Genomic DNA, 21,469 nt, shown 5'->3' with positions numbered 1-21,469 from the left:
AATATGTGCTGTTTAAGCCACCCAGCGTGTGGTGTCTTGATATGGTAGCCCTCGCTGACTGATCCACGTTGGATCGGGAAAAATTGCTTATTTACTCCACGAGAAGTGTGATAACAAAATCTGTCATGTGTTGTGTGAGTTGAAAAGTACCTTAACGTTTGATTTATGAGAATTTACATGGGATCTTCATTATTAACCTTTCTTTCTATATTATACTCTTGGGACTAAGAAGGAAAAATTTTCTTCTTTTTTAAAACAACACCAAAGATTTTGTAACATTATTTCTGGGTTGTTTCTGGGTGAGCATATATTTGGTTCATTATGCTTTACTTTCTACATCCACATTTTAATATCTGTAACAGGTAGAAACACAGCGTGTCTGATTACATATTGCTTCATTTTCCCTTGTTCTTGTGACCTATAGTTTAGAAACTCCTGGTTCACTTTGCATGTAGATGTGCTAATCACTGAAGAAATTTTGCTTATGGCTGAGATTTGCATAAACTGGTTTTTTTGTTTGTTTGTTTGTTTTTACCTGTAACCTGCGTCACTTGAGGAGATAAGGAAGTACAAACAGAAATACCAATGTTGTCTACGGCCATACCACCCTGAATGCTCCCGATCTCGTCTGATCTCGGAAGCTAAGCAGGGTCGGGCCTGGTTAGTACTTGGATGGGAGAAATGCCAATGTTATGCTTAAGATTTACAGGAACGAGGGGCACATGGGTGGCTCAGTGGGCTAAGCCTCTGCCTTTGGCTCAGGTCATGATCTCAGGGTCCTGGGATGGAGCCCAGCATCAGGCTCTCTGCTGAGAGGGGAGTCTGCTTCTACTTCTTCCTCTGTGTTCTCTCTCTCTCTCTTTCAAGTAAATAAATAAAAATCTTAAAAAAAAAAAAAGATTTACAAGACACCACCAGATACCTGTAGATAAAGAGCAACTGACCAAGGACAAAGAAGTTACAAGACCTTTTTCAGATGTCTACAGACGTGGGTCACCTTTCTCTCCAACCCCTTCATGCTTCCTCCTTTTGCTAACAAACAAGGAGTTTAGACTTCCTGCCCAGGGGAGACATTCCTTAGGATGATAATCTGCCATCTCCTCAGTTTGCTGGTTTTTGTGCCCCCAATCTCGCCTCTCAAATTATTGGCCTGTTGTGTGGAGAGCAGAAGGAGCTTTATTCATTCAATAAAAACACTGAAATATCAGAGCACTTAATTATCCATTAGTATATCTAAAGTGTGCTTCCTACTGGTGGGAAGAGCAAAATGGTTTAAAGACTTTTAATGATAAACGGTTCATAAAAATCATTTTCTGTAAAACCTCACTAAAACTGAAAATAGGGTTTATTCTTATGTTCATTTTATAGAATATTCTGACTAAATGAGATGCATTATATTTGGCTGTTTTGTTGATGAGACAGAAACAGAGAAAACTGTGTACTCTGGACCCTGAGTTTATAACATAGGGGAATAGCAAACCCAAGGAAGAGTCTCCCTCAAAACATGATTCCCTTGGAAATTTCACAGTTATCTTCAGGTTGGTTAAAAGGGGTCTCCTGTGTGGGTTTTGTTTTTGTGGCACAATTTCCTATACCTTGTTGGAGTGTGAGAACCCTGCCTTGCATTGTGGGCGTGGGAGAATTAATCTTGCTTACAGCAAGAGCAGAAAGGACTGGCTTTCTTCCATCTCTTCCACTGTCTGGCAGACTCTCTCTCTCTTTATTATTGCTTCAGAAATGCATGGAGAGTTCCTACCACTGTCTTCAACACACACAAGTTCTGAAACACCGTTTTCTACCATTGCTGATGGGAGAGACCCAGAAGAAAATGCAACTTCCCTGTTGGCCCTACCTGGGGTTGTCACAACTGCTGCCATAGGAAAGCCGTTCCCAATCCCTTTAGCCATGGTGACAATGTCTGGCAGGATGCCATGGGTTTGAAAGCCCCAGAAGTGAGAGCCCAGTCTTCCAAATCCTGTCTGCACCTGATGGAAATCAATGCCAAGTCATTGGAAACCTTTCAAGAAATCATGGCTTTTCTGACTGTGATCACTTCCCTCTCCTCCTCTTCCTCTTCTGTACCATCGCTGCCAGTTATCAGCATCACCATCTTTGTAGGATCACAGACACAACACTTAATCTGTGTTTGAGCTTTCAGTTACCAGAACGCATTTACTAGCTTTGTGGGATTTTGGAGATATTTCTGAAGTCCTCTGAACCTATGTGAACTCTGTTAAGTAGAAATAGTAATAGCAATACATCACAGGGCTGCTGTGAGGGTCAGATAAGTAATGCACATGAAAGGAACATTCTGGTTAACAATCCTTAATAAGGATCTCCAGTGGGTAAGGCAGCAGGGGAGAAACTGCAGTTATAGGGAGGGGATTGGGGCTGGTACAGCTGCTGCCTAATAAAACCAGGGCACCAGCTGGCTCAGTCAGTTGGCCCGCTGACTCTTGTTTTCGGCTGGGTTTGTGATCTTGGGGTCCTAGGTTTGAGCCCGTGGGGAGCTCCATTCTCAACAGGGAGTCTATTTGAGATTCTCTCTCTCCCTCAGCCCCTCCCCCACACGCAAGCCCTCACTCACTCTCTCTCAAATTAATAAATAAATCTTTCAAAAACAGTGATAAAAACACCCATCTTAGAAAATTCTGAAAGTAGGGGCGCCTGGGTGGCTCAGAGGGTTAAAGCCTCTGCCTTCGGCTCGGGTCATGTTCCCAGGGTCTTGGGATCGATCCCCACGTCGGTCTCTCTGTCCTGCAGAGAGCCTGCTTCCTCCTCTCTCTCCTTGCCTGCCTCTCTGACTATTTGTGATCTCTGTCTGTCAAATAAATAAATAAATAAATAAATAAATAAAATCTTTAAAAAAAAGAAAGAAAATTCTGAAAGTCATATATTTTAAAAATTCAATCTACTTTCTCTCATTGTTAGTCCATCTGTGGCAGCGTCACTAAGGTTGCGTTCCAAAGGTTAAAATTGATTCTCTCGGGGCGCCTGGGTGGCTCAGTGGGTTAAGCCGCTGCCTTCGGCTCAGGTCATGATCTCAGGATCCTGGGATTGAGTCCCGCATCAGGCTCCCTGCTCAGCAGGGAGCTTGCTTCCTCCTCTCTCTCTCTGCCTGCCTCTCTGCCTATTTGTGATCTCTCTCTGTCAAATAAATAAATAAAAAATATTAAAAAAATATTAAAATTGATTCTCTCGCTGATGTAGCAAATTGTAAATCTCCTTCTTCTTCTTCTTCTTCTTCTTTTTTAATAGCAGTTAACTTTCTTCAGGACTATGATTGGTTTGCATTCCCTAAACTCCCAGTAGCAGGTCGGGGAAGGGGGTGGGGTGGGTTGGCCGTGTGTATGTGTGCAGCACTCTGGGGGGCCATCCCGGCCACCTGGGGTTATCAAAAACCTGGCTGCACGTGAGGAAATTACCAAAAAAATTTGCAGAGGGGACAGCCCAAAAGACTGCCATTAGGAATGTTTAGTTGAGCAAAAATGTTCACGTGGAAGACAGCAGGACTGAAACAGGTGGGAAACATAGTCACAAGGGCCCACCTGTTCTTGGTGGGTGGAAGTGCTTGTTTGTAGAATCATCACTGGACACCCAGGAATGATCCAGGGGACTCTCTGTGGTCCTGGGGACCATCCTCTGGTCCTTTGACCTCTGTTGCTATTCTCGGCAGACAAAAGACTACTGTCTTTGATATACCCTAATATGAGTGTGATTATGATGAAATTGTTACCTTTAAAAAAGACATAAGCTAACGCTTGCAGAGTTGGTGAATTTTGTTCTCTTTAAAGTGTCCCCATGGTGCTACTGTATGCTTTTCCTCCAATGATACCTTAACGTCAGCTATTTTAGGATTTTTTTTGGAACTAGTTTTTAAATTTCTGGAATGGTGGCCTTCTCCTTTCTTAGAGGCTGCATTTTTTTTCTTTTGTGGGGGGAGGGTCAGAGGGAGAGCCAGAGAGAATCTTAAGCAGGCTCCATGCCCAGTGCAGAACCCAAGCTGGGGCTTGATATTACGAGGCTAAGATGGTGACCTGAGTCGACATCAAGGGTCAGATGCTTAATCAACTGAGCCACCCAGGCGCCCCATGCATTTTTTTTTCTTTTAATATCTTTTCCAAACAAGTTTTTTTTTTTTTTTTTAATTAAGATAAGATGAATGCTGCCAGGCTGGTTAATACTATTTTGGCAAAATTAGGATGAAAACTTGGTTATGAGATTAAATTTCCTGTATGGTTTTTGAGCTACCCCTGACACAGTCCCCACATGAGAATGTAGAAAGTGCCCACTAGGCACTCATTTGATAGACTCCAATTTGGATATTTAAGTTCTGTTGTGCTTGTTAAATGGACCAAATAAGCCACTAACCAACCAGTCAAGTAGCAAAGGCTTCATTAATTCACACCCTCACCCTGGAATTCCCACCCTGGAGATGCTTTTGTCTTGGATTTCGGAGGGAGGTATGAAGAAGTTTCTCCCTGTGCCTTTCCTGCCCTGCCTCCCTACCCACAGCCGGTCCACTGCTCACCTCATCTGCGATGCACACGCCTCCCCGCTCCCGCACCAACTCGAAGGCTTCCTGTAGAAACCCCTTTGGATACTGGACGACTCCATTTACCCCCTGCAAAAGACCAAACCAGGGTGTCCTCTAAGAACAGCACAGTCCTTTGAAACTATTAAGGAAAAAAAAAAGAAGCTAGATCATTATAATCAGTAGTATTAGTAATACTAGAAATGTTTACAGTGGTCTTTAGAACTGCTCCAACTGTGGGTGAAGAGAGGGACCATTACTCTATGCCATACCTTTGGGGAAAACGAAGCAAATGCTTATTTCTGAGATTAGATACAAAGTGGATTAAGGGGATTTGGTAAAATTGAAGAGTTACTCCCCCTGGCAGTGTGGGTATTAAGGAACTAAAATTTGCTGGGGTTTCCATTTCTTCAGAATTTTAGGAATTCAGTAGTTTTATTTATCTGTTCAACCCAGGAATGCAGGAGTTTTGAAGGTCAGTAGAGGAATCAGGGGCCTTCTTTTTTTCAAGGAGACCAAGAGAATGAATTGAATTTGGAGAGGGACACAGCAATGGTCACTTAAATATTTTCGAATTCTCTAGAATGTTTGAGTTAAAACTCTCTGATAACTTAAAAGTCAGCCCAATTAATGTCTAAGGTCAATATACCCACTTGAATTGGCTCTGCAAAAAATCCAGCAATTGATTTGGCCACAGAAGTGTTCAGAGTATCTTTGAACTGTTCAATATACTGGTCTTTCGCTTGGCAGCAGTCTGCAAAAAACAAGAACCACCAACAAACAAACACACAAAACATAGCATTTGAAGATGTGAGAATGGCATTCAGTAGAATGGGGGGAAACAGAAAAAAAGAAAAGAGGATGAGTAGATTGATTAGAACCTTAGAATACAGTAAACAGGAAATGAGGGCATAGCATTCTGAAGGGGGGACATTCTTTTGCAACACCTTGCACTTTAGTTTGAGCAGAGAGAGTAGGAGAGCCATAAAAACATACATGAACCACTTCAGTCACTTCCATCGGGGGAAGAAATGCCCCAAAGTATCACTGAGTCTGGAATACAGAGCTATTTCACCCAAGGATGCCTATCCTCTCAACTGGGTAGATTTAATTCAAATGTAATTGGAGTGTGGATTTCATCTATTTGAAAATGACTCTATTTACCTTTTATTGCCCCTTAATCTGATGTACCGTTTTAAAGCTATAGAGTGTTTTGGTCTTTAGAGTTAACAAATATGTTTATAGAACAATTAGAATCTGGTCTAAAGAGGAAAGTACTGGAGTCCGATAATGTTCACCCATGGTGGCAGGGGCAGGAAGCCTTACCCAGAGCGACTGCATCCATACACTACTGAAACTTCAGAAATCTTATCTATGTCTCTAATTTGATTCTAAACAGCACCACACAGCCCATATCCATGGACAGCAGAAGGGTGTAGAGGGAGGTGTGGATGTGGCAGAGCCCCAGCCCCAGTGGCAGTGAAAGCAATCTGGGAGAAGAGCCACCACCTGCCATCCCAGCACTTGCTGAGATGCGGGGAGGTTGTCTTATCTCCCGACTTCTAGAGAAAAGGGACAGAAGACTTCCGTCATCATCATCAACACAGAGGCACAAATTATATTTAAACTTCAGCCCTTCATTTAAAAATGGGAAAGAACACTCCCTGGTCCCAAACGTATTTTAAGGTACATGTGGTATTTGGGAGAGTTGGCTCGACCAGGGTACCTGACATCTTTGGTTAGTTGGAGTTGGGGGCTGGAAGTGCAAAGAAGGAAGTAATGGAAAGGGAATCAAGCCCAGAAAGCACATTTTTTGTCATTGCTGGAGTTGTTTGATGAATAGGATATGCTAGACAAATAAACCTATGCCTCTAGAAAATGGATGTTTAAATTCTTAGTAAGACAGGAAGAGAAAACAATCAAAGATGACTCTAAAGGATGGAACATATTTGGACATTTAGCAAGCTGAGCTATAAAGAGAGAGATCAGAAGGTGAAGCAAAATCAACCCTAATGGCTTACATTTGGACAAAACCAAACCGAGAAAAGGTTTTGCTTAAACTGCTGGTAGACCGTTCATGATTTGTCCCCTACTGCCCACAGGTTCAGTGATGAGAGGGGTCACCTGCTGTAATCAGCTTCTTATTTCATTTCACATTTCACATTTCCTTCTTGAGCTCATTGCTGTAACTCCAGGTCAGGCTGCTTCTGGAGAAGGATGGGGTACAGTGGCATCACCATGACAACACCAAGGGTGTAAAGAGTGGATGTTCTCCTGGAGACCACGCGAGCAACAGAGTAGAGACGGAAGCGTTTTTACTTTAGCTGCTAGAGTAGAAACCGTTAAATGGAGTGAAAGTCCAAGAAAGAACAATGCTTAAGGAAAAGGAAACTCATTTTGCAAAAGGTGGGGAAGAATGACATGATAGGTACAAGGTCTGGGGTTTCTGGGGGCTGTGGACTTTAGGAGGTGAATGTCATCATGGGTGACATCTGAAGTTCAGGGTCTGGAATGAATACTTGGAAAGACAAAATCCTGACAAAAGGATAGAGGAAGGTAATGAAGTCTCCCACGCAGCGACTAGATCAGGCTCACAACATGGACCCTACTTATGCCCATGTGGACCGTGAGGACATAATCCTGAGATGAAAGAACATCTACCAAGATTGGCACCTGCATGCGCCCAGTGAACAAACCCTAAGAGGAATTGAGAACTGGAATCTTCTATACTCAAACTATTTTATATGTTGGCTTGTTTCTGCAAACCTATGAATCTGTCATTTTACAACAAGGACCAAACACTTCTCAGTTCCCCAAAGCCCTGGAGGAGGCTTTTTGTATTCCTAGTCCATTTAAATATATATCAGTGGTGTCTCTTGAAGATATGAGTTAAGAAAACAGCTGACTTCAGATATGCCAAGGACAACAGTCCAGACAAGCAGAAATGGATTCTGTCACTATCATTTAGCCTCCAAATGCCACTAGAGAGATGACCATGGGGTTCTAGCATTTTCAAGTTGGCTTGGAGCCCAGAAAGACTCAAAGAAGGAAGGGGTGGAGAGGGATGGAAAGGGAGAGGGACCAGTGTGGGGAGGGAAGGCAAGAGCTATCTTTTGAGCACTTCTGCCTGCTAGGTTCCATGCTCATGATTTTCCAGTTGGGTTGAAGTCCACGAGGTACATGAAACCAACTGTAGTTCTTGATGTCATTTAGGTTGGATCCACAGGTCTGGCTCTATGGGTACACTTGACATTGCAATTATCTGCTTCCCTGTACAGAAAGCTCTCTTCCCTTGATCTCATGAAGCCTAGTAATGAGGGACGGATACAGGTGCAGCTATCTCCATCTTCCAAATGAGAAAAAAGATGCAATAGGTGGAGCCTTTGCTCATAGCTGAACCAGCCAGGGCGGGGAGTGGACTCCTGGTCTGCTGACTTCACGGCTCTCCTAAGTCTGGCCAGCAGAATGGGAATTATTGTCAAGCCTGGGTTCATCCTGCTGGAATGTTAGTGTGAACAAAGATGGCCATAGGCTGGGAGCACTGGTTTGGAGTCAGAAGGCTTAGGATGAAGTCCTAGCTTCCCAGCCTCCCCACTGTGGGCCTTGTTTTTTTCATTTTTAAAATGGAGGGTACACGCACGCACGCACACACACACACACACACACAGCTTTAAGTCTTCTTACAGTTTTCCGTTCTGGGACCACGGCACCCTGTTTCAATGCTCATTCTTTCATCCTCCAACCTCCCTTTTGCCATTATCCCATCTGAACTTTAAGGAGACAGGGATTTTTCTTCCTTTCAAAGCTCATTTTTTTTTAAGACTTCCATTTGCATTCTTTTTCTCAACCCTGTGAGCCAGACTATCTCGTCAAATACTTTCCGCAGAAGCACTTAGCTCTTTCTTTCAGCACTACTTAGAAGCAGCTATTGAAAAGTCTTGAACTGTGCTGACAGGCACCAGGGGAGACCTGTTGATTAGCAAAGAAGAGAGTCTGCTTCCAAGCTTCCTCTCAGGATAAGAATAGGTAAAGAATGTCACTAAAACCGCCATGGCTAAGTGACAGCTTTCCTTTTGAGAACGCCTTTAAAACTTGCAAGAGACATCAGCTGCTTTTGGGAATGGCCTTAAGCTTTGACAGATGCTGTCATTTTGGCTGGCACTCTGAATCCCTGGGGGGGTGCGCTTCTTGTCTGGCATTTCAAGAGATTGCAAAAAGTATTCTCCCCCACCCTTCCCCACTGGGAATTGGTAAACAATTCTACCAGCCTTATTTTCTTTTAAAATTGATAGAAGAGCTGTTGCTAATAGAGCTAAAAGAACCTCTTTAATTAAGCACCAAGTGATTGTCTGTTTAGCCCAGCTATGATAGTGTGAGATGCTTTTCCTCACAGCCAGACAGCACCGCTGTGGGAGGCATGGGAAATGCTGATTCTATGGGGGTGGGGGTGGGGTGTGGTGGGTTTCTAGTTTTGTTTTCTTTGACTCCTCCCATTTCCATTTTTTCCCCCCCACTCTGTTCACTTAGGAATGGTACAGCCTTTCTCTAGTTTCCTTGCCCCTCCTGACCTTCCACCACCCACCTCCCACCCTGATCCCTTGAACCTGGTGCACAGCTGCATTTCCTAATTGTTTGCACCGGAGAATCTCGACAGTGGCTTCCTCCCCAAGGGCCACGGAAAACATCTGGGCACATTGTCTGCAAGTGACAAAAGAAGGAATTTGGCAAACTGGAAAGACAAGGTAGCCAATTTGAAGGAGAATGTGATGCCGATCAGGGTAAGAGGGCTTCTTAGTTTGATATTGAGATGCCTCCCTTGTTCTTCTCCCACCTCAGATGAAACTCTAATATTTTGGTTTGAAAAGATAATTATTTTTCTTGGAAATCAGTTATGTGGGCACTTTACAAAGGAAACTGATTTCAATGTCAGCCTGGAAAGAACTCGCTCAAGAGTTTGGAGAGTAAGGGCATCTGAAAGAATAGGAATAATTAGGTATCTGAGTCTTCTGCTGAGGTGGGTATATATAGCAAGTGAGGACAGAAGGTGAGTACAGGGTTGATGGTTCTATAGGAATCTTAGGCACTCAAGGCTCTGAGAACTAGTTTCAATGCATTTATTGGTAGTTTATTTGATTTTGTTTAAAACAAAACAAACTTTAAAAATCTCTATCACTAATTATTACTCAGACTCTGAAGGCCTTTCCAATAAACATTTCCTCCAAGTGGGCTTTGGTCCCACTAAGTCAAATTCAGCCCCTGATTAACGATAGGCTTTATATTCATTTCGAATCCTAATACCTGGACAATCTGATCAATCATAGCACCTACCCAGCAGACTTTTGAGAAAGAAGATAAAAATCCCAGAACTCACTGATTGGCAGCCTGTCCCACTGGGGAGCTCCATCTTGTAGGGCCCTACGTTGGTCAGGCCAAGTGTGTAAGGACTGCACCCATGGTAGCCTCCTCTACAGAGAAGAAACAGTGAGAAGATGGGGTTAAGTTCATTTTTCTTCAATTCAGTAGAACACCATTGATGTGCAACTCCAGTGATTTCTAAGAAATCTTCTAAAGCTCTGCCAGGAGAATTTACTTATTTGTTTTTTTTCCTGGAGTCAGAGATTTGAAATGGTGAAAGGAAGCTTTGGAGAACATCTGGGCAGGAACTCTGACCTTAACGAATGCCCTACTGGATTCCTCTACAGTAATGAGACCCATCTTTCAGCAACATGCCAGAGATTAGGTAGCCAATGAGCATTAATCTTCAAGGTAGTCACCTTGAGAAGCCAAGTATTAGTTCCTGAGATGTGGCTGCTGCACAAATTCCTCAGAAGCCACTTTATTTGGCGTATAAAGATCACAGGTTTTGTTTCTTTTTGAACCCAAGACTATCATATTTTGTCCATATCATTCTCATCACCAGTCTTGGCTTCAAAGGGGTTTTGATGGTTCCCCAAATCAAAGTCACTCTGCCACGAGGATTTACAACTATTAAGACCATTCAAGAGGATGGTCATCTATCTTGAAGGAGGAGAGATGAACGTGTGTTGAACCCCAGTAACACATGCCTGTTTTGAATAGATCAACACTTATCTGGACACGTATATTCTGGGATGTTTATTTGGGTAAAACATCAATCACTTTTTTTTTCTTGCTGTGTTTCTTTGTTAACAAATGTTTCCTTAGTTACCACATGTGCATTTTATAGGGATTATGCAGTATTGGACATGCTGTGGTATTCCATCTTCTTTTGAATGGAGACAGAAATTATGGCCAGACAGGTGACAGACCAGGACTACTTCTTCATTCCACCTACTTTGAGTATAAGCTTCTCTTTCACATAAACCTTATTATAAGAGCCTGTTTCAATGTGCTATATAAAATAACCCAGAGGACACAACTGCATACAAAATGCTTAATTTTCTATTATTTTAACGCTAGTAGAGTTGCCAAGGGTTTATAATGAAGTTATTAAAATATCAGTTTTCGAAAGTCACCCAAAGAAGGAGAAATATACAGGTTAAATATGCATCCTCTGCACTTAAAGAGAAGAAAGTTAAAGCAAGGAGCGTCTGTGGGTGTTGACCAGTCATTCACTACTCGGCATTTGTCCTGGCCAATACCATACCTTCAAAGTAAAAAAAAGAAACAACACAAAAAACTGACATATGACTATCTCTTTAAATTTATAGGAAGATCTGTGACATAACTAGTACTCCAAGCTGTTTGTTACCGCAGTCAGGGACCCCTAATTTAGGGACTCCTAACTTGGATCAGGCCACTTTAGATGGGTTTATCCAGTCATAAAATTCACTGGACTGATTCTTCCCTAACACGTAAAATTAGAACAATACTCCTGGGAAAGCCCCCTTCCCCTCCAGGCTATGTTTTAAAGATGCCCATTTGGTACTGGAGTAAGTCAATGTTATTGAGGTTGAATATTTCAGGGTGTGATTACCTGAAGGAAATAATGTCTGTGCTGTTTGAGTGTGCTCTGGCCATCAGCATGGCTAGATCATTGGCCTCTGAACCACTATTCACCAAGAAAATGACCTGGAGGGAAACAAGACACGTGACTTCATACGTTCATTTATTTTCTTATTACCCAATCAATCTGAAATTGCTAAAGACTGTGTGTCCCAGCCTTTAATTATTAAGGCGAGTTCCCTGTAGACAAGCAGTCCCATCCCCGGATTACTATGTTAACTCTACAGCTTTTCACTGAACAAGCTGCTAAGTGCTAGAGATACAAAAATAGCCAAGGGATCATCCCGATTGTGAAACATTCCAAGGTTTCACTGGCTCTCATCAATGTTCTGCAAAATGCCAAGATAGGAAGACCCGAGGCAGGGTATGGAATGGTTAGTGGGTGATTGCGTCTGAGGACTGGATTGTTTAGCCTTGAACTTCAACCACCTGAGTTCTGAAGGCTGGGACAAGGCAGGCCCCTTGACTCTGCAGCCTCACGGGATAGTCATAGCCTGTCCATTCAGTGTGTGTGAATATTGAAAAAAACAAGCAAATGGGGAAAAAGTGCAGCTCCTCTTGGTTAGAAGAAAAGGGAGAAGTGAGGGCACCTGGATCCTCCGGGCTCAGGGCCTGTACCCCTACTTCTGCTTCTCCATGAACATGACTGAGCTGCACTTAGGTTGCAGCTGGTCCAGCTTTCTTCAGCTCTATAGTAAATAGAGAATCTAGAGAATACGGAAAATAATCCTAAAAGCCAACCCTGGGTGCTGGGTGCTGTTCTAGGTACGACATATATTAGTTCAGTGAATCTGGAAATGCAAATCTTGGCCAACACTTCAACGTTAGTTCAGTTAAAAAGAGACCTATTCAGTCATTTTGGATGCAGAAAAACATCTCATTTAGCAAAACTATCTCAGTGCCTCCTAGGTTGAATGGACTGAATGGGATTTAATTTTAGTAAAAAATGGTTCCACTCTGTAAAATGAGCCATACAAATGACTTTGTAGAGGGGCCCTGGAGCCAAGAGAAGGAACTCCCTCCTCCCCCAGGAACACAGAAGGGAGTGTCCAGGGAGGAGGGCTGGGCTTCTGTAAAGCGTCTTTTGCAGACCCGTGGCCAAGGACAGGCAGAGGCTGGGAGGTGATGTGTGAACATTGGCTGGCTTCACCAGCGATTCTTAAGTCCCTGTGTTCTTGATCCCTTTCAGATATGGCTATTAGCTCACTATTTCAGATGCTCAAAGCATGGGCCAGATTCGCTGTTCATATTCCGGCTTCCCTGGGATCATGAGACTCCTGTTCCTTTGAAGAGCATCGTACCTTTAGAGGCTCAGGAAGAAGTGCCGAAAGCTTCTCTGCGAACTCGTGGATTGGAGAGTGAAAGAAGAGGGAACTTGTGTGCCACAGGCGGCCCAGCTGCTTTTGTGCCACTGCGTTCACCTTCCTGGAGCAACAGGAGAGCAGAGTTCCCCATGCTGCTGGTGGCCATGTTTCCCCCAACACGCACACACTGGCCATTGAACATGGGGCTACTTCTCAAATAGTTTCAAGAGGCTGGTTTCATCCACACGTGGGAAGAACTCTAACCAGCAGAGCTGGTTAACCAGTAGAGCTGTCTGGCAATGGGATGGGTGGTCTTGAAAGGTTGTGGGTTCTTCACCAAGGGAGGTGTTCCAAAGGAGACCAGATGACAATCTCGCAGGGATTGTAGAGGAGAAATTCCTACTTCAGGACACAGGCTCTCTTTTAATTAGGTTTCCTTATTAAATATCCTTCGAACAGTTTGGAAACTAGAGATGACTAGGTGTAAGACTGACTGTCTTTTCATTTACTCTTCTAAAGAGTTATAGATCCATCATACATGTGTATATAAGGACCACATTTCTTTCTTCAAAGGAGAGTCAAGTATCTGATTCCTAACAGTGGTCAATGTTGAGGCACATTTTGTGACTCTGAAACTATACTCTGTCAAGGATCAGAGGGCTCATGTTGAGGGTATGTAGGACCTGACTAGGAATACCTTGAAGAGACAGGCCAGGATGTTTGAACTTGATCTAAAGGACAGCAATGCTAGAGTTAACATACCAGTTCTCTTTGTTAGTAATAGTTGTTCACACATACACACACATGCAAGTTTGGGGCTAAATAAATAAATAAATAGTGAATAATAATAATAAAAAAAAGAATAATTTGAGAAATACCAGATAAGACAGATTTCTTTACTGTAGGACTTGCCAGTGCCTTTGTTAGCCAAATACTCAATGTTTCTTCCTAGGAGAGAGATGTAGTTTAAAGTGTTTTTAAAGCTTATTTTTTCATGGGATGCTTTACCAACTGACCTCTCCTGAAATCGGGGTTCCACGACTCACTTTAGAAATTTGGAGAGTATCAATAAACTCAAACAGAAGAGGTAATTGATAAAAGTGTTGTTCAGCGAAATAAACATGTGAGCCATATGAAGGTAGGACGGATCAGGGAAGGCTGGTAATGGTGAGGACAGCCAGGAGGGCAAGGTGGCCTTCCAGGTGTGGGAGGAGGAAAACTCCTAGGAGGCCAGGAATTAGTGGGGTACCTGTGGCTATTAGTGGGGGAATTAGTGGGAATTAGTGGGGGGCCAGTGGGAGAGGCATTTCAGCAGAGGGAAAGCTAGACTTTGGAATCAGGTGGGCTAAGGGGAGTGAAAGGCAGGGATGAGTCAAAGATGACCTCACCATTCTTGCCTGTAACATTGGGGAAACTCCAGGATGAGTCAAGAGATGCAGCCAGTGGCTGCCAGCTCCTGGCAGAGGACCTTTGCAGATTGGGAGGCTCATGTGTGAGCCTTGAATAAATGAATATGCAAGTAGAAGCAGTATAGTGGAGGGTGTGAGGGGTTTGGCCTCAGTAAGGCTGAACTTCAGCTGATGGTGGACTATCATGGAGAAGGGTGGGGATGTCCTAGATGCTGTGGGAAATGTGGGACATCCTAATGCCCAATCTAGGTTTATTGGAGTTATGATAGTAGCTTGGTGAGGGGTCAAGGTGAAGAGACAGAGCTGGGGAAGGCTGTGGAAAGGGTCACTCAGTGACCAGGAATGGCCCCATTCTATGGGGGAAATAATAAGGCATGAGGAGTTATAGAGAGAAGAGCAGAAGGCTAGGGAAAGGGACAGGGTGTCAGAGGGCAAGCTGCAGGGTCAGAGCGAGATCAGGAGAAGCACAAAGGTCATGAACATCATTGAGTGGTCGACTAACAGGGACAACATCTAACATTATTAATGAAATCAAAATTTTTCTCTTTTGTTTTTCTTACCTTCTTTCATGTGTGTTTATCACATATTTTGGACTGCCTCTGAATTTTATTTTACAAGCTCATTTGGACCTCACATGGGTTGAGTGCCTCCCAGAGACAGAAGCAGGAAGGAGAGGGCTGTGGGAGGAAGAGGTGAGCCTAGACCCTGGAGGTAAATCTTGCTCCTCCCACCTGACAGCTGCTGAAGGGGAAGACCTTCACTCCTACTTTGACAGAAGGACCCAAACTTACTTAGTTGATTTCATCTTGCTGCTGTATTATGGTCTTACTTGAAGTGAGCTTTGTTGGATGGATGATTAAAGGCAAGAGCAAATAGACAGGAAAATGGGAGAGTGGAATAAAAAATAAAAGAACCATAGAAGAACCTGCCCAGGGTATTTGTGTGGGTGGGTTGATGATGAGGGTCCAGAGAATCCCAGGATTAACGGATCCATACATTTCTAATGTAAATTTCCAGCTCTGATTACTCCTCTCTTAGCATCCTTTCTTTCCTCATCCATCCATCCATCAGTCAGAGGTGAGGAAGATCCTAAGGCTAGAAGTGATTTCTCGATTCATCATCCCACACCCGACACCCAGCCGCCCCACGGGTTTACGAGAACTGCTTGCCTTTCCCTCAGTACTTTGCCTCTCTCTGGAAAGCTGTCACTAGTGAAGACAAGTACACACATACACAGCCACACTCCAATCACGTGGTACACACCTCATGGCATGAGAATGAATAAATCTTGCATTGTCGAGAAAACAAAAAGGGCAGTGTTAAGATTTTTTTGTTACCCAGGAAATAGGGAGGGAACATGGTGGCCATAAACCAGATATGCCTAAGGAGAGACAATTTGTAACCAGAGTTCTGAATCACCAACGTGATCACTAGCCGGATCTCCATATATTCTTCAGGAGTGAAAATGCCGGAATTTTAAGGATACTCACGGGTGGCAGTGACCGACACTGACAGTGACAATCCCAGAAAAGAAGTCCAGGTATCTGTTTCCCTCATAATCAAACAGCCATTCCATGTGACCCTGGTGAAGCAACAAAGGCTTCGGGAAATACGCCGTCGACATGGGAGCGAGGTGTTGACTGTGGATCTCCAGGACACGTTCATAGGCGAGGGACTGTAGATAGGCAAGATTTAAGGGTTTAAGATTTCTTTTTTCCTCACCTTCACATTTCTTACAAGATCAACAGCAGGGCCTAATGCAGCGTCTCGCCACTATGCTGACCGAGCATAGGCTGCCATCCTGTGCCCACACCTGGGGGTATTTGCCCCACATCCTCCTTGCCCAAGGTCCTTCCTTCCTCTCCAGTACTGGAAATTATTAATGCGGCCCTTTGATCCCTTTCTAGATCAAATATGAAGAAGGGGGCTGAAATTTTCTACCTTTCAGGGGAAAGCCTTGTCTTTGAATTCATGTTAGCTGTAGAAAAAAATATAAGGATTTTAGATGTCTGTGGTAATATTCCTCCCTCCCTCCCTCCCTTCCTCCATTTTTTCCTTCCTCCCTCCCTTTCTCTCTCTCTCTTAATTTTTCTCTTCCTTCCTTTTTCCTGCAGTTTTTTTAAAGATTTTATTTATTTATTCATGAGAGACAGAGAGAGAGAGAGGGAAGCAGAGGCAGAGAGAGAAGCAGGTACCCAGCTGAGCAGGGAGCCCGATGAAGGACTTAATCCCAAGACTCTGGGATCATGACCTGAGCTGAAGGCAGATGCTTAACCATCTGAGCCACCCAGGGGCCCAGTTTTTCTTTTTTCTTTTCCTTTTTGAATGAAAAGAAAGTGAAGTGCTGGTGGTGTTCATGTCTTTACCAAACTTTCTCCTATCCTTCTCTTTTTTATGGGTACCTTCTGACTATTGATTCTACAAATTCTAACCTATGAGTATTATGTAGAATAAAGCAGATGGAAAGGAAGAAAGGGAGGAAGGGAGGGAGAGAGGGAAAGAGGAAGTTAGAGAGGGAAAGAGGGAGGGAGGGAGAGAGAAAGAAAGAGAAGCCCAATATTTTTTAGTCTGAGAGCAAAATTATAATTTTATATTTTGGACGGAAGGACTCCTGAAGGTCAGATCATGCATTGCTGTATGAGACTCAAAACAACATTTTACCTATTTTTAAATTTTTTACTTTTTAAAAGATTTTTAAATTTATTTATTGGTCAGAGAGACAGCAAGAGAGGGCACACAAGCAGGGGGAGTGGGAGAGGGAGAAGCGGGCTTCCCACAGCCCCATGTGGGGCTTGATCCCCGGACCCTGGGATCATGACCTGAGCTGAAGGTAGACGCTTAATGACTGAGCCACCCAGGCGCCCCTCAAAACAACATTTTAGAAAGCAAATGTGTAGTATCACTTTTGTGATATATGTTTTTGTATGTCTCTATCTATACTTACATCCCCGTGACAAATAGAAATAGTCTCCTTCTTGTAGTCTTGGTCTGTCTCCGCTGTGTCCCACACATGCACAATTCACACAACATCACTAAATGGAGTAAGAGGGTTCAGACCCTCCCAGTGACTTAAGGGATAGAATATCTAAGATGTGAGGGCTGAGTAGCAGGCAGGGCCATCTGTCTGTCTTTCTTGAGAAAACAATTAATTTAGCCCTTTCAAGACGAACCATTCCCTTGGGTTTTTCTAAAATTCTGACTCTTACCTGGTATTTTTCAGGTGTGAAGTCACAGGGAGGCATTCTGTGTTTTGTATGAAGACCAAGCTTGGTCACAGATGTCCGGAAAGCACCTATCAAAGGTGAAGTGAGTTAGGGTCCTCAATTAAACCTCAAACATGCCTGTTTGGAAAAATCACCTGCATGTATACACAATCTGAACCAAGATCTATAGGCAACTTCATTTATTCCTTAGTTTAAAAAGAATAATTCAAATCGACATTTAGTTTGGATTTAAAAAACTGGGGCATCTCAATAACAAGTTATTGGGAGGAAGAAAAGGAGAGTTTCTTTCAAATCTAGTCCACAAAAGCATGGAGGATATTTGGGGGAAGTCCTCTTTTTTCCCACTGTGGTCCCTCATGAGCTCCTCCACACCCTGCACAAGGGATGACATTTCTCTCTACTGTCCACCAAACTTCTGTGCATTCCTGGAATAGATCTTCTTTATAATAGAGGCACTTTCTAAGCCTTGAGTGGCATAGTGCCCACATCCTGGTGCCAATCCCAGTTCCTGATACCAGATTGGACTTCAGTAAGCAAGACATGAGTGGCTTTTGACTATCCTTGTAGAGAATGAGGAGAGATAGGTGTTAGGCAATGTAGTATAATAACAAATACACACAAATAGGTCCAGAAGACAAAAACTGTCCTCCAAAACCCAACACAAAGACCATGACAACATAAGACCAGACCATGGCAAAGTGAAGAAAAGGTGAGCCAGGGGACTCACTTAATATTTGGAGCTAGAAGGGGCCTCAGATTTTTGTTGTTGTTGTTAAAATGCTAACTTTATAGACGAAGAAACCAGCCCCAAGTGGTAAATTAATTTACTTAAGTTCACCAAGCTAGTTAGCGGCAGAACAAGAATGAAACTCCAAATATCTTGCTCCGAGCCTACTTCTCTTTTTCTCATTCATTGGCCACCTTCACCTCTCCTTTCCAGCACGGGTTTTGACCTGTCGTTAGCAGTGGGATGGGATAACGGAGTTACAGAGTCTCATAGTTTGGAAGAGATGTCTAGAGACCTTGTAAGTACTCTTAGAAAAGAATACTGCTACTTTTGAAGATTCAAGGTCAGTATCAAGATCATTCTACAGGTGGAGAGAGCTGAGAAAATCATCCCTCTTGTTCAGCACGAAGGTTTGAATCCATAGATGAGATGTTGGTGTTTTGTGTAGTGATTAAGTCACAGTCCTGAGCAACACAATGAACATTTGTGTTTTTAAATGAAGCTGGAAAGTAACAGCTCTGCATATGGTTTTCTTCCAAGAGATCTCATTCACTTTTGTCTTCTAAATAATCACTAATGTCATTGATTTGCTCTTACCTTAAAAACAAGTGACTTTAGGCAATCCATGTATTAATATGAGGAAAAAAAACAGTTTAAGTTTTCTGAGAATTTCACCTTTTGAAAAGCTTTTCATTGTGTATCTCTGCATCAGTTACTCTTTTGAAATGGAAAAAAAATATTCTGAGTATTTCTAAGAATTCAAATTCCCTTCACTCTTTCAGTCCTTTTTTTTCTACCTGCACAATTGGAGCTGCCCATTGAGAAGACTCTTAAGTTCTCTTGACTCCAAAGCTATAGGGATTATGAAAGTTAGTTGGGGGTGGGGCAGAGTTGGGGAGAAGGATTTGATAAAGAAGAGCCCAAATTTCGAACAGTCAAGGCAGGTTTATTCAGTTCTTTTTTCACCAGACTGATAGGAATGTGGTAGTGGAGTGAGGGATCCAAATGAAATACATAAAATCCTGTTGGAAGGAAGGAAGGGAGGGAGGAAGGGAGGAAGGAAAGTAGGAAGGGAGAGGGAAGGAAGGAAGGAAAGAGAGAAAGTGGGAAGGAGGTAGGAAAGAAGGAAGGAAAGGAGAAAAGAAGGAAGGGAGGAAGGAATATTTGGAAAGGAGGAAAGAAGCAAGGAGGAAAGGAATTAGTCAATAGTGAAGTCGATCTAGATAACAGCTCATAAGTCTATTGCCTTTCGTAGCTCCCCTCTCACCAAACAACCCCAACTCAAAACTAATAGTAATGATAATAGCTGATGGACATAAAGAAACCAAAGGCTTTTCTTTATTTGGCTTTCATTATTTGCTATAAAAAAATGCAAAGTCTAAATATCTGGGTATTTGCCTGCATTCTTTGTTCAAAATAGCTTCTGTTTTGAGGATGACACAAGAGTTGAGGGTTAATAAACTTCCAGGTTCTGGGAGATTGTGGGTGAGCACATACACACATGGGGGCTATGTGTGTGTTGGGGGGTGGTGGGGGAAGACAGACCCAAGAGAGGTGGGGGAAGGGATAACTGAGATGTGGGGTCATAAAATGGAATTGCAACAGAATTGATCTATTTCTGTATAGGCATTTTTTTTGGCTTCTTTGTTATTATAACTGATCTAATGTTGTCCTTTTAGGCCTGATGCTAAATACTGATGACAGTTAATGATTTTCATCCAATTCACCAATTTTCTCTCCAGTTCACCTGGACAACCCAAGACATTTAAAGGTGGAATTCTCTTTGGAGAACACCACTGCCATTGTATAAGAAATGCAAATTATAAATGGGGAGTTGGGTTTAATTTTCCAGCTACTTAATTCTCACAGAGTTCCACAACAAAGTCACATTAACTTGGTTTTCTTTCCCCAAAGTATCAAAATACTATGATCATAGTATCAAACAGTGAAAATCTGTTGGGGCAAGATAAGGGAGGGAGATCAATTTTTGTGAGCATTTGAAAATTCTGGGCAGAAATTCTTTCTGTAATGGTAAAGAGTTTTCTAAAATTCATAAACAATTTTCAATACAGGGGGTATTTAATAAGATCTTCCTACCCTTTCAAATTAAAAAAAAGGTATAAATTATCTTGTAATACACAATGAACATAGTTTGCAGAACATTAAGGTGATTGAGTAAAATGCTAACTATGCCTTATTTCTACGTAGCATATTAGGTAGCTTTAAAAAAACTTGTCACTCCGGGTCCCTGGGAGGTTCAGTGGTTAAGTGCCTGCTTTCGGCTCAGGACAGGATCCCAGGGTCCTGGAATCGAGCCCCACATCTGGTTCCCTGCTCAGCGGAAAGCCTGCTTCTCCCTCTCCCACTCCCCCCACTTGTGTTCCCTCTCTCGCTGTGCTTCTCTCTGTCAAATAAATAAAAATCTAAAAAAGAAAACCCCAAAACCAAGAAACTTGTCCCTTGAGATATCTCATTTTCATAGGATAGCCAACGAATTAAGAAAGGAAGATCTTATTCACCTAAGGACCAAGGGAGGGACAGATTACATAAGGGACATTTGCAGTTTCGAGAGACTTTGGTAGGACTGAGGGCTAGAGAGGCTGTCTCCCACGGAAACATGCTGAGACCATGTTGAAGTCTGGATGAATGAGGGGCTGTGGTTGGCGGGAGAGAAACATTATGTCGTCTGCTTCCAGACCCAAGACGGGATCCTTTTCCTTCGTAAACTGTTTCACGTTCTGCTGGGAGTTACAGGGTACACTTGGCATTGAGCTAGAGCACTAGGTCCCTTTGAACTGTGTGCTCTCATTGACAGGATACTCACATCAGGTGCCTGCCTCCCACCAGTGAGGCCAGGGGCACAAGACCGCCAAAGGATGAACAAGGTGCCCCCTCTTTAGGATGTGATGTCTTGAGCAGATGCCCTGCATTGGGGGGAATGGCTGCAGACCCTCATCAGAGCCAAGACCTGCTTCCGAGGCTGTTCCTGCAAGGAGGGATGCTATCCCCGCTGGACCCTCCTGATGTCTCCTCACATCCACTCCTGCTCACCTCCTCCCCCTCCTGCTGGTTCTTTCGGTTCCCTCCCTCCATATCTTTCCCATCAGGGTCTTTTCCTTAAGCGAGGCAGGGTGGTTGCTGGTGTCCGCAAGCAAGAAGTTTGCCCGAATCCAAGGCTGGATTCTGTCCATCCCTCCTCTTGGAAATTTTGGGAGCAGGCCTGCCCCTCCTGGACCTTTTCAGGGGTTCAATCAGTTCTGCAGTTGGCAGCAAGGACTGCCGGGCGG

At 43.3% G+C, this 21,469-nt stretch overlaps 1 protein-coding gene across 1 annotated transcript in view; it reads right to left on the bottom strand.

Annotated features, from left to right (window-relative positions):
* AGXT2 (alanine--glyoxylate aminotransferase 2) overlaps positions 1–21,469 on the bottom strand; it is a 35,482-nt gene that overhangs the window by 11,013 nt on the left and 3,000 nt on the right. Inside the window, exons 2-10 of the mRNA XM_044232866.1 lie at positions 17,438–17,523; positions 15,722–15,906; positions 12,820–12,943; positions 11,490–11,584; positions 9,906–9,999; positions 9,139–9,232; positions 5,188–5,288; positions 4,532–4,624; positions 1,853–1,985 (exon numbers count right to left, since the gene is read on the bottom strand). Coding sequence (XP_044088801.1) covers positions 1,853–1,985; positions 4,532–4,624; positions 5,188–5,288; positions 9,139–9,232; positions 9,906–9,999; positions 11,490–11,584; positions 12,820–12,943; positions 15,722–15,906; positions 17,438–17,523 — 1,005 coding nt within the window. The remainder of the gene's footprint in view (positions 1–1,852; positions 1,986–4,531; positions 4,625–5,187; positions 5,289–9,138; positions 9,233–9,905; positions 10,000–11,489; positions 11,585–12,819; positions 12,944–15,721; positions 15,907–17,437; positions 17,524–21,469) is intronic.

Source organism: Neovison vison, chromosome 1, assembly GCF_020171115.1.
Source record: "Neovison vison isolate M4711 chromosome 1, ASM_NN_V1, whole genome shotgun sequence".
Lineage (NCBI taxonomy): Eukaryota > Metazoa > Chordata > Mammalia > Carnivora > Mustelidae > Neogale > Neogale vison.
This window is presented reverse-complemented; position numbering and strand designations above follow the sequence as displayed.